At 45.1% G+C, this 11,673-nt stretch overlaps 1 protein-coding gene across 1 annotated transcript in view; it reads left to right on the top strand.

Annotated features, from left to right (window-relative positions):
* abca12 (ATP-binding cassette, sub-family A (ABC1), member 12) overlaps positions 1–11,673 on the top strand; it is a 46,533-nt gene that overhangs the window by 24,016 nt on the left and 10,844 nt on the right. The window contains exons 31-52 of the mRNA XM_030787622.1: positions 376–540; positions 931–1,126; positions 1,443–1,582; positions 2,020–2,139; positions 2,297–2,387; positions 2,722–2,901; positions 3,336–3,654; positions 4,411–4,525; positions 4,862–5,191; positions 5,320–5,389; positions 5,552–5,686; positions 5,937–6,116; positions 6,291–6,468; positions 6,673–6,891; positions 7,080–7,276; positions 7,747–7,904; positions 8,275–8,511; positions 8,638–8,785; positions 9,150–9,396; positions 9,838–9,927; positions 10,547–10,646; positions 10,994–11,121. Of these exons, the coding sequence (XP_030643482.1) occupies positions 376–540; positions 931–1,126; positions 1,443–1,582; positions 2,020–2,139; positions 2,297–2,387; positions 2,722–2,901; positions 3,336–3,654; positions 4,411–4,525; positions 4,862–5,191; positions 5,320–5,389; positions 5,552–5,686; positions 5,937–6,116; positions 6,291–6,468; positions 6,673–6,891; positions 7,080–7,276; positions 7,747–7,904; positions 8,275–8,511; positions 8,638–8,785; positions 9,150–9,396; positions 9,838–9,927; positions 10,547–10,646; positions 10,994–11,121 (3,743 nt within the window). The remainder of the gene's footprint in view (positions 1–375; positions 541–930; positions 1,127–1,442; positions 1,583–2,019; positions 2,140–2,296; positions 2,388–2,721; positions 2,902–3,335; positions 3,655–4,410; positions 4,526–4,861; positions 5,192–5,319; positions 5,390–5,551; positions 5,687–5,936; positions 6,117–6,290; positions 6,469–6,672; positions 6,892–7,079; positions 7,277–7,746; positions 7,905–8,274; positions 8,512–8,637; positions 8,786–9,149; positions 9,397–9,837; positions 9,928–10,546; positions 10,647–10,993; positions 11,122–11,673) is intronic.

The following is an 11,673-nucleotide window of genomic DNA, read 5'->3' as shown; positions in this document are numbered from 1 at the left end:
TCCAAATATTATGCACGGTACAACTGCACACAGCAGAATAAAAGGCTGTGTTTTCACAACATCATTTGGATTACATCATGACATTATGGAAAACTGACTAAATGAAAAATGACTGATACTCTATAAACAACCGGATCAGTCACTGACCAGGTAAAAGGTCTGCATCAGGATTAGGAAACTTTTAATGGTTTCAGTCTCTGAGAAAACAAGAAAGAATTTTACTCCACGGTTTGATTAATGCTACATTACACGAGGAAAGGAAACTGCCTCTAACCGGCGCTATTTTTTTTCCCTCTCTTTCTTCTGTCTTTTTTTTTTTGTTTTTTTTTTGTCGTCTTGTGACTGAGTATCTAATACTATTTCATCGTCTTCCAGGTGATGTTGGCCAGTGACATTCAGGGCATAGTTGGGGTCATGCTGCAGACAGTAAGGTTCCTGACAGACATGATGAGCAGGCTTGTTCCTGCCATCAGCCAGCTGCAGGAGTACCTGGTCGCCTTCGCCGACCTCAACCTGGTGGCCGATTCTGAGTTCCACAGTGTGAGTGCTTGTGCCAATACATTCGCAAGATCCCCTTTGGACTGTTTGTCATTTTTCCTGTTGTTTTCATTGCGGCTGCAGTTGTCCCATATGTTACTGCGCAATCGTTCCCTGTTTGTTTATTTATTTATTTGTTTTTCCTGTGTGTCATATTTAACTGTTTGCTTTATTTCTTTGCATCGACATGTGTGCACTGTCTGAGAGGACTATGCTTAAACCTGTTGTCCAGGATGTTTCATCAGAAGAAAAAGTTCAGCTTCGTCTGGATCTTTTGTCCCCTCCGTGACGGTTCATTTTGGTGTTACAGTGCATGACTCACTCTGGCTGTGTGTGTGTGTGTGTGTGTGTTTTTTTCTTCTCTTTCTCTCTGCTCTAATCTGTCATCTCCAGCTGGTGAGAGGGAAGCGCTCCACCATGTCCAGCAGCGCCACGTTCACCACCCTCTCCCGCGCCATGTGCAAGAGCGGTGTGCTCTCCCTCTTAGGCATCTCCAAGCTGCCCATCATGACAGAGGCTGATCCCTCCCTCAAAGAGGGCCACAGGCTCGATGACATCATCGACAAGTTCAAGATCCCACGGAGTGCCAGTACGAAACAAGCTCTCTCTCTATTTTTATGAGAACTATGTGCCAAGGCAGCACGGATGATACTCAGCAGATATGGTCACCAGCGTACTACAGTGTGGACAGTCAAATACCTGCTTTCCTCACTGTCCCTGTCTGTTCAGTTTTCTATTTTGAATTTTAAGCATCTCTCTCTCTCTCTCTGTCTCTGTCTGTTCTTTGTTCTTGGGAAGAACTGCTTTGCCACATCATGAATGCAGAGGGTATGAAGTCTTGTTACTTAAAGTGAGTCAGTGTTGTGCTTGTGGCTTACAGTGTGCATGTGTGTTCATTTCTGCAGCTCCATTCTGTATGAACCTCTACCTGGACATGGTAAACACCACAGGGGGCGCTATAGCCTGGGCTTTCCTGAAACCCATGCTACTGGGGCAGGTGCTCTACACACCAGACACGCCTCTGACCAGAGACATCATTGAGAAGGTAACGACACAAACACAGGTTCTACAGCACTGACCCAACTTCCTCCGCCGATCCAGAGCCAAATTTATTAACAACGTCTGCACGTACTAACACTGTTTGCATGCTGCCGTGATAATGCTGATTTATATGTTTATGCACATCTTGACTGTGTTATTGTTTTTTTTTGAGCTCCTTCGAGTGCTAGACACATGGACAGAAGTTGAGGAGGATGTGTTTAGATGCATGCACTGTCGTAGGCACATGCCAAATGCACCTCACACACACACACACACACACATACATGCACAGGCTCACGCACACACACACACACACACACACACACACACACACACAAAGAGCCCCACAGTCCCACTGAAAATCGAAGGGACATTGTTTTCCTGAGGCATAAATTGTTTGGCATTTATGTATTTTTCAACAAAATTACATCTCTCTTGCAGTCAAATAACACTCTACAGCAATTTGGTGACCTGAAATTGCACGCTCAGGAGTGGTTAGAGTCATCATCCTATGTAATGGAGTCAGCAAAACTTCTGAACAAAACCTTGCCAATGCTTAAGGTATGACACAAGAGAAGAAGACACGTTCGTAACCGCTCCATCATTCACCTCTGCATGGTTCACTTGGCTTGTGTGTATGTGTGTGTGTGTGAGTGTGTGTGTGTGTACATGTGTGCGTATGTGTTTGCTGACTATTTCTGTGCATTTTCCATTACAGAGATCACTTGGCAATTCCTTTGTTAAAAACTTCGTCAAGACCCAGACCAACATTGACGTTGAAGAGATCAGTGCCACTCTCAATAACTTTTGTAAGTTCAAACATGAAGAGTTTCATTCAGATCTCACCCGCTGATAATCTGGATGGACTTATCACAGAGAAACATGCAGGGTATTTTATTGACTGATTAGGTTTGATCCACAAGTAGATTAATTCTAAGCAATGAATTCTTTTTCCTTTTCTGAATGACAACCTTCTTATAATATAGTAATGCTTGTTTGAATAATTTTTCCCCTGCAAATTTAAATTATAACTTGAGAATCTACATAGTATTACCAATATTATCACTTGATATTATAAACTAAGATTATCAACATAAGGCTCAATTGAACTGAACTTTCTGTTCACTCTTCTTTTTTCCACAGCCAATCTGACGGCTCTGTTGGAGAAGAACAAGTTCATCGTGAACCAGATCAGCACCCTCTCCACTCTGATGATGAACCTCTCGTCCTGCGTCAACTTTGACCGCTACAAGGCCCTGTCTTCTGTTGAAGAGGTTGACAAACAGGCAGAGAGCCTGGCCCAGAACCGCAGTCTTTACGCCAGTGAGTCCTCAGAGTGAAGCCCAGGCCACTCCAGGGTTGCTCTCTCTCTCTTTTTCTCTCTCTCTCTCTCATTCTCTGTCTCTGTCTCTCTCTCTTTCTCCCTCTCTCTCTCGCTCTCGTTCAAACAACACTACTCATTTGATTAGCACATACACTAGATTCTCAAGTGCCATCAGCCGTTCAAACCTGCAATTCAGTGTCCTTTAAACCACTGGACGTACTTTAGAAGCTGGAACCTGCAATTCAGTGTCCTTTAAACCACTGGATGTACTTTAGAACCTGGAACTTAGAGACATAAATCGGCAGTTTGTCTTTGTGGTTGAGCTGACCACCAGTGCAGAGTAAGCACTCCAAAACAAACAAACAAATAAATAAATAAAGGCCCTTTTTCTTTTTTTGGGACTTTTATGAATATATTCTGTATCTCTTTGCAGGTGTCATCTTTAAGCTCCCTGAGGAGCAGTCCTCTGACAGGAGGCGCAGGGACGTTTCCGGCTCCGCGCTCCCTCCCAAAGTGGAGTACACCATCCGTATGCACATCGACAACGTCATGCGTACCGACCGCATCCGCAACCCCCTGTGGCAGAAAGGCGCCTACATCTCATTCATGCTCACCCAGCGCTACAGCCGCGGCTTCCTGTACCTGCAGGAGAGCATCGAACGGGCCATCATAGAGACGCAGGCGGGAAAACCCGTGGACGGACCCGCTGTTCAGGTCCAGGCCTTCCCTTACCCCTGCTTTCCAGACGACGAGTGAGTTTGACGGTTTTCACGTCCGCACACGCACACGCACACACACACGCATGTGCACATACACATGCACACGCTAACACACACATTTTACACAGACATACACATACTTACAAATACACACACCCACACGCGCGTGCACACACACACACACACACACAGACACACACACACACACACACACACACACACACACACACACACACACAGACACACACACACACACACCCACACACACACACACACACACACACACACACACAGGGCACATCCAAACCTACATTCATGTGCATTATCTAATTCATAATGGGGAAGGTTTCTGTCGCAAATAATATGTTCATAACAAAACCTTACAAAGTGAAATACCAGAATGCACCATCAATCATCTCTGGGTCTCTATTTATTCCTCGGACAACAAAAAGCCATACTGTCACCCCTGCAACGAAATGTCTCTTGTTTGTTTTAGTTTATCAGTGGTTGTAACATGTTGATCTTTGCATTTTGCATCATTTTGATTTATGGTGGGACACAGCGCTGTGGCAGTGTTATCATTTTGACATATTAGTGGCATTAAAAAACAAACAAACAAACAAACAAACAAACAAACAAACAAACAAAAAACCTGCAGACTGCATGTGCAATATGAGCTTGGTGTAAATCGTGTGAAAGGTTTGCTGTCGTTTTGTGGTTGAGTTGTTTATTAGCTGAAGTTTTTTTTTGAAGTTCTTTGGTTTAATTGCGTCTGGCTTTTCCTTGCAGGTACCTGAACAGCATCTCTGTCGCTTTCCCCCTGGCGCTGATTATTGCCTGGATTCTGTTCGTCGCCAACTTTGTGAGGAAACTCGTGCATGAGAGAGAGCTGAGACTGCATGAGGTAAGCATCTGCCCACTGTGACTGGAATTAGAGACTATTCACTGCCATCAGTATCGCACTCCCCCAACCCCCCCCCCCCCTCCCCCCCCCCCCGCATCTCCCGTCCCCATGTAACTTCTGCAGGTCATGGGAAAAATGCATGCAGTTTATCACTAAAATTATGGTCGTGAACTTTTTCTCTTCTTTCTTTTTCATCTCTCTTTTTTTTGTGAGGGAGGATGTTTCCACTGAACTTGAACCTGTGCCAACATGCTACAGGATAAACACTTTTACGTGGGATTGTCGTGTCGTTACCTTGTCCGATAATGCCCTTTTTGGCTTCTGCTTTCATGACAGTACATGAAAATGATGGGAGTCAACCCCATTAGTCATTTCTTCGCCTGGTTCATCGAGAGCGCTGTGTTCCTATTGGTCACCATCGTCTTCATCACCCTGATACTGAAGTTCGGCGGCATACTGGCGAACAGCGACAGCTCCCTGGTCTTCATCTACCTCTGCGACTACGGTCTCAGCGTCTTGGCCATGAGCTACCTGGTCAGCGCGTTCTTCGACAGGACCAACATCGCCGGGCTGAGCGGATGCATGATCTACATCGTTTGCTTCTTCCCCTTCATCGTGATCGTTTCCATGGAGGAAAGCCTCTCCTTTTCCGTCAAGAGCGCACTGGTACGTGAAACGTCAGAGCGAGACACCTCACTCACAACCTTGTGTGTGTGTGTGTGTGTGTGTGTGTGTGTGTGTGTTTTTCTTTTTTCCTGGTGTTTGAACTTGTTGTTGTTCCTCTTTTCTTCCAGAGTCTTTTTGCCCCAACCTGCTTCAGCTACGCCAGCCAGTACATCTCCCGCTATGAGAAACTGGAGGAAGGTAGGCTCATTTAACAAACCAACAAACAAACAAATAAACAAAAACAAAGCACCTCGTATACTGAGCGGCACACTGTATAGCTTCCATAAAAATTGAGGGGTTGACTTGAGTTTAATGTAACTGAGCTTTTGTTTCCGTGATTCCTCCCCTCACCTCCTGCAGGAATCCAGTGGAGCAATATGTACACCTCTCCCCTGTCTGGGGACACCTCGTCCTTCGGCTGGCTTTGCTGGCTGCTTCTCATCGACTCCCTGATTTACTTCCTTGTCGGCGTGTACGTTCGCATGGTTTTCCCAGGTGTGTGCATGGGCTCGTCTGGCTCTGATTTCTCTGACAGACACCACATTAAACAAGTAATACTTTCATCTCAAGGAAGAAATGCATTTATGATTCAAAGAGCAGAGGAGGCAACTAGGGACAGTGTGAAACCTTAGGGGCAGAGTAGGCTTGAACTTTTTGTGCTGTTGAAAGTCGGATGCATTTTGTTCGACGACGTGTCCAGTTATAAACCTTGGTAACGCCGTGTGCTGTTTCTGTTGTCGACCAGGGAAATACGGCATTCCTGCGCCTTGGTACTTCCCCGTGACACCTTCCTTCTGGGCGGATCTGTTCGGATGCTGCAAGAAGGCTCCGAAGAGCACCAGCCGGGGCCTGTTCTTCTCCAACATCATGCAGGAGAGTCAGGCCAACGGTGAAGGCAAAGGCAAAGGCAAAGGCAAAGGCAAAGGTACTCACCAACTGACCAGCAGATATGGTCACTAGCACACTACAGCATGACCAGTCAAATACATGTTTTCCTCACTGTCCCTGTCCATTCGGTTTTCTCTTTTGAATTTTAAGCATCTCTCTCTTTCTCTCTCTCTCTCTCTGTCTGTCTCTCTCTCTCTCACTTTAGGGAAAGGTGGCTTTACCTCCCATGGGGAGGAAGAGTTCTCTGGACTGCCAGTGGGCGTGTCTCTGCATGGCCTGACTAAGGCCTACGGTAACCGGAACGCTGTGGATCACCTGACCCTCGCCTTTTACGAAGGCCATGTCACCTCACTCCTGGGTCACAATGGAGCCGGCAAGACCACCACAATGTAAGAGCTATGAGTCACGCAGGCAAATTTCTAAGGACAAACGAAATGTTTACATGTGGTTTTAATGATCAAATACGGCCCTAGTCCTGGCTAGCTTTGATTGCACACCTGTCATGCCATATATGTGTAGCTGCAGTCTGATTGTTATTGTGTAAATATGAGATGAAGGTGAAATGTGAAATAACGCCTTATGGTCCCTCTCAGGTCACTTCTCACCGGGCTGTTTCCGCCCTCTTCTGGCTCCATTGAGGTCTACGGGAGGGACATGCAGGCATACACTGATGAAGTTCGCAAGGAGCTTGGCGTGTGTATGCAGTACGACGTCTTGTTCGACCACCTGACCACCGAGGAACACCTATTGTTGTACGCTCAGATAAAAGCCCCTCACTGGACAAAACACGAGGTGAAGGATCAAGTGCGCAAGTAAGTGTACACAAACAGCACATGGTACAACTAGGGAAAACAAACAAACAAACAAACAAAACAAAAACAACGTGGTTCGAAATAGAACCTCGTGGAAACGAAATAGAACACCCAGCCGTTGTATTGTTCATTCACTTTGTCTGACCAGTAATCAGTTTATTAAACAGTTTTCTGTTCCTTTTCCCCAGAATCCTACAGGAGACCGGTATGTACGCTCACCGTCACAAGCGGGTCGGAACTCTGTCCGGCGGAATGAAGAGGAAGCTCTCGATCTCCATCGCCTTCATCGGCGGCTCGCGGCTGGTGGTCCTGGACGAGCCCACCACCGGCGTGGACCCCTGCTCACGTCGCAGCATATGGGACATCGTCCTCCAGCACAAGCAAGGTAGCGCCCCCTCCAAAAAAAATAAAACAACGCTCGCACGCGGCTCACGGCCGCCGTAAGAACCCCTGAGGACTTTGCTTCTGTCGGGCTCCTGACATTTCATTCAGAATTTAATTAAGTGGAAACATTTTTTCTCAAGGTGGATTCTGCTGGAATGGAAATGTAAAGGAGAAGAAGAAAAAAAAAAAAAGAAAAAGAAAAAAATGTCCCATCGTGGTGTATGGGTCTGATTGTTATCTGTCTCACGACTCATGCCCCCTCATGTCAAATTACACTCGCCTGAGATACTCAGTCAGAGAACACTGAGAGAGGCATGAAAGGAATTTAGTTATGAAAAGTTAGGCTCAGATGACATGAGGCTCAGATGTCGTTCCTTTAATCAGATGTCGTTCCTTTAATCCCCCCACCCCCCTCTTTGTTTCTCTTTTGCTTGACGTGTGACTTGCTGTTTGGCCTCTCCGTTCGTCCAGACCGTACCATCATCTTGTCCACTCACCACCTGGACGAGGCTGAGGTCCTCAGCGATAGGATCGCCTTTTTGGAACGCGGAGGTGTCAAATGCTGCGGCTCTCCGTTCTACCTCAAAGACAAGCTGGCCAAGGGCTACAACCTGACTCTCACCAAGAAGGTACTCTTTAACCCGCCACTGGACACCAAAAAAAACCTCAAGAGAAATACAAGCGTTCAGCCACTTTTTAACAGTGAAAATCCAGTATCATGCACTTTAAACTCTCATTTTCAATCTGTAACGATTTCTTCAGTCTGCCTCATGAAAATGCACTTGTCAGCACGGTAGATTTCTCTTTTTTTAATAGAATATTTTATTTTATGTGCTTATTTGTTTTACATAAGATGTCTTCTGTTTAGCTGACACTGCATGCTGATTTAAACAGGAAATGAATTTCTCTGTGCTTTTTTTTAGTCTAACTGGGTGAGTCATTCACTTTTCATTCCTCAGTTTTTCTTCATTTTCCTCCCCTTTTTCCTCTCTTCCTCAGGTCCAGGTTCCAGGCTCGGAGGAGAAGTTTGACATTGAGGAACTGACAGCCTTCATCCAGTCACATCTGCCTAACGCTTGTCTGAAAGAGGGTCGTCTTGGCGACGTGGTGTACACCCTCCCACCCTACAACTCCCAGAATGCCTCTGCTTACCGTTCATTGCTCACTAGCCTGGACCGCAACCTAGATGCCCTTCATCTTGGCTGCTACGGTATCTCAGATACCACTCTGGAAGAGGTGAGAACCGGACTCCGTTTTATAAGCGCGGTCACAGAGGACCACTGTGCCACAGCTGTGTGCATTGTCAAACTCACACACAGATATTAACACAGCTCCGTGTCTTTTTTTCTTTTCTGCCTCAAGGTGTTCCTTCAGCTGACTAGAGACGACCTGGAGCACACGGAGCAGAGGCCTTGGTCTGTGTCTGAATCTATAATGGACTTGGCAGCTTCCAGAGACAGCCTACCAGATGATCTCGCTGACAGCGCATACAACTTGGGAGAGAAAGCAAGTAAGTGGCCCTCGCTCCATCTTCTACTGTCTACCTCTGTGTGAATAGGAATTGGTTTCTTACAGAAAATAACCGCTTTTGGGAACATGACGAAAGACTACACTGTCAACTTAGTGCCTGTGTGTCAGTGTGGCGTTTCTATTAAATGCCTCTGAAGAAGAAAATGTACTCAGAACTCTTTAGGAGAGCATCCATGCCAATGGAGACAAAGCTTGATTTAACTGGATTCCAGTTAACCAAACCAAAACATTGGTTTGGTTCCATTGTGAAGTCATGCAGTGTTCTCCATTATGTCATATGGTGTGTCATTCTTACCGCTATGGTTTGCCTGTCACACGCTCACGGATCCTGTTCTCTGGCGTAGGTCTGACGGGTGCGTCCACGGTGCGTGGGATGGCGTTGGCGGCCCAGCAGGTGATGGCCATGCTGGTGAAACGGGTGCATCACTCCAGGAGGGACTGGAAGGGAATGTTCTCCCAGCTGGTCCTGCCCGTGCTGTTCGTCATTGCCGCCATGGGTCTCGGCTCCATCAGGAGCGACCTGCAGTACTTCCCCGAGATGGAGCTCTCTCCCGGTCTCTACCATTCTGGGGACCAGTATGCCTTTTTCAGGTCAGAACCAGCCGTACTTAGGCTTGGCCGTAATTTGTAGTTTGACTCTTAGAGCACTGCTTATTAAGGGAGAAAAAAATGAATGGGTTAGCCCTCCAAAAACTGGAGAGTTTTGTTAAGATATTTGTGAAAGAGAGGACCATCACTTAACCTCAGGGAGCAAACAAACAAGGCAGAAAGAAGTTGTGAGCTTAACTGATGTAAAGATGTAATAATTATTATCTTGGAATGCTACACTTTATTTAAGATAATTCATATTGGGTTTAATTTGATCAAAGTCTTCATTTTGGTTGAAAAAATTATAATTCATAATCATATCACAAATCATAACCATAATTCATATTAAGTTTAACAATGGTTATTTTATTTGTGTACGTGTATGTGTTTTGTTTTTTGTTTTTTTTTAAAATCATAATGTGGCAACTGTTGTTTTCTCAACAGCAACGAGAACCCCAACTCTAGCTACTTGGTGGATACTATGATGTCATACCCTGGAATTGACCACATGTGTCTGAACAACCCGAGCAACCCGTGAGTAGCCAATCAGAGATGTTATCAGTCCAAGCATGCCATCGATCTTAACATATTTAATTAATGGTTTGGCCTCCGTCGTGCTGAGAGTCCATCCATTCGTATTTGTTCAACTAACCGGCCCTGTTAATTATTTCATCTCTGGATGACGCTCACCCTCCACACTCCTCTCCCCTCTTTTTCTCTTTTCTCGTCTTTCTCTGCCTGTCCTTTCTGCCTTTCATTTTCATAAAATCTCTCTAATGCCACTGCAACCTCTAATGGTACAAGTGCGTGAGAATCATTTGCATTCCATAAACACTTTCTGTTTATTGGATGGATTTCCACTCACAGACTCTCAAATGAGTGTCGGTACTTGCCAGCCAAGACCTTATAGGTGCTGTAAAATTGCCAGCCAAAAAAAAAAAAGAAAAAAAAGAAAAAAGAAAAAGAACAAAAGCCATCCAGTCGCTCACACCGATGCCCTATGGATCACCGGACTATGACAATGAGCATCTCTGTGCCCTCTGTGCATACAGATGTTCTTCAGCATGAATGGACCAGCCTGTTGTTCTGCCTTTCAGCAGAGGAGACTGTATGTAAATGCATGATGTTTTTTTTTTCTTTTCTTCTTCTCCAGGGTGTGCAGCGGCAGAGGAAACCACGGCCCTGATCAGTGGACCAGCAGAGGAAACAGCTCTGCTCCTTTAGAACCCTGCAAGTGCACTCAGACAGAACAGGTCAGTTTGTGTCACCATGGACGTCAATAAATGAAAAAGGTCAGGTAATTTTGACCAGAACACAACAGGAGATGAGTGTCTACCTGTGTGTGTGTGTGTGTGTATATATATTTTTATATATATATATATATATATATGTATGTATGTATGTATGTATGTATGTATATGTGTGTGTGTGTGTGTATATATATATATATGTGTGTATATATATATTCAACATTTTTTAAACACTATTGTTTCTTTTTGTAAGTCCTAGTAATATCTCAGTAGTATTTGAATTCTTTTGTATTGTGTGAGACACATAGAATTTTTAGTGTGGTTTTCTCACTTTCAGCTTCTCATTGCAGATTTGTCAGAAACCCAGTTATGATCCACCACACAAGAGAAACCCCTCTTCCCAAATCGTCTATAACCTAACTGGACTCAACGTGGAAAACTATCTGCTGGCCACGGCCAATAACTTCATCAGAGACAGGCAAGTCCAAGCTCAGCAGGAACAGTGCTGCTCATGCAAGCGTTTTTTTTTCTCCTCTTCTTCTCTCCTCCTCTCTTTATTTTTCTTTTTGGGATCATCCCTCCATTGTTACACCTCGACGGTATACTCTTTTCCCACTGAAATGTCCTCGGAGTTTTAAGGGTAGGATGAGGAATGTTACCTGAAAACGGCGAGGGAATCACAGACTGCCCGTGGGGCAAACTGAATAATTTAAGAGCAAGCCGTTCGGTTCATCTCCAGCCTGAGAGTGTGATGCTGCCATGGTATATGTTGGATGACCCTTATGACATTTTCACAACAGACCGCACCGAACACTGAGTCCAATACAGAATCTTATCTTATTAATCCTAAAAAATGTCACGGTGGAAATACATTATTCATGTATCTTCGGCACGAATTAATGTAATAAAATATGCAACTCCCTGAGGGGTCCAGGACAAATAACAAAGACATTTTTACAAATACGGGAAGAGAGCAGACAGGGAATTGGCCTTACGATTTAATCATGTCACACAGGGGTTTCATAAATGA

This window comes from Chanos chanos, chromosome 10 (genome assembly GCF_902362185.1).
Source record: "Chanos chanos chromosome 10, fChaCha1.1, whole genome shotgun sequence".
Taxonomy (NCBI): Eukaryota; Metazoa; Chordata; class Actinopteri; order Gonorynchiformes; family Chanidae; genus Chanos; species Chanos chanos.
The sequence above is the reverse complement of the archived record's forward strand: the minus strand, read 5'-3'. Positions and strand labels throughout refer to the sequence as shown.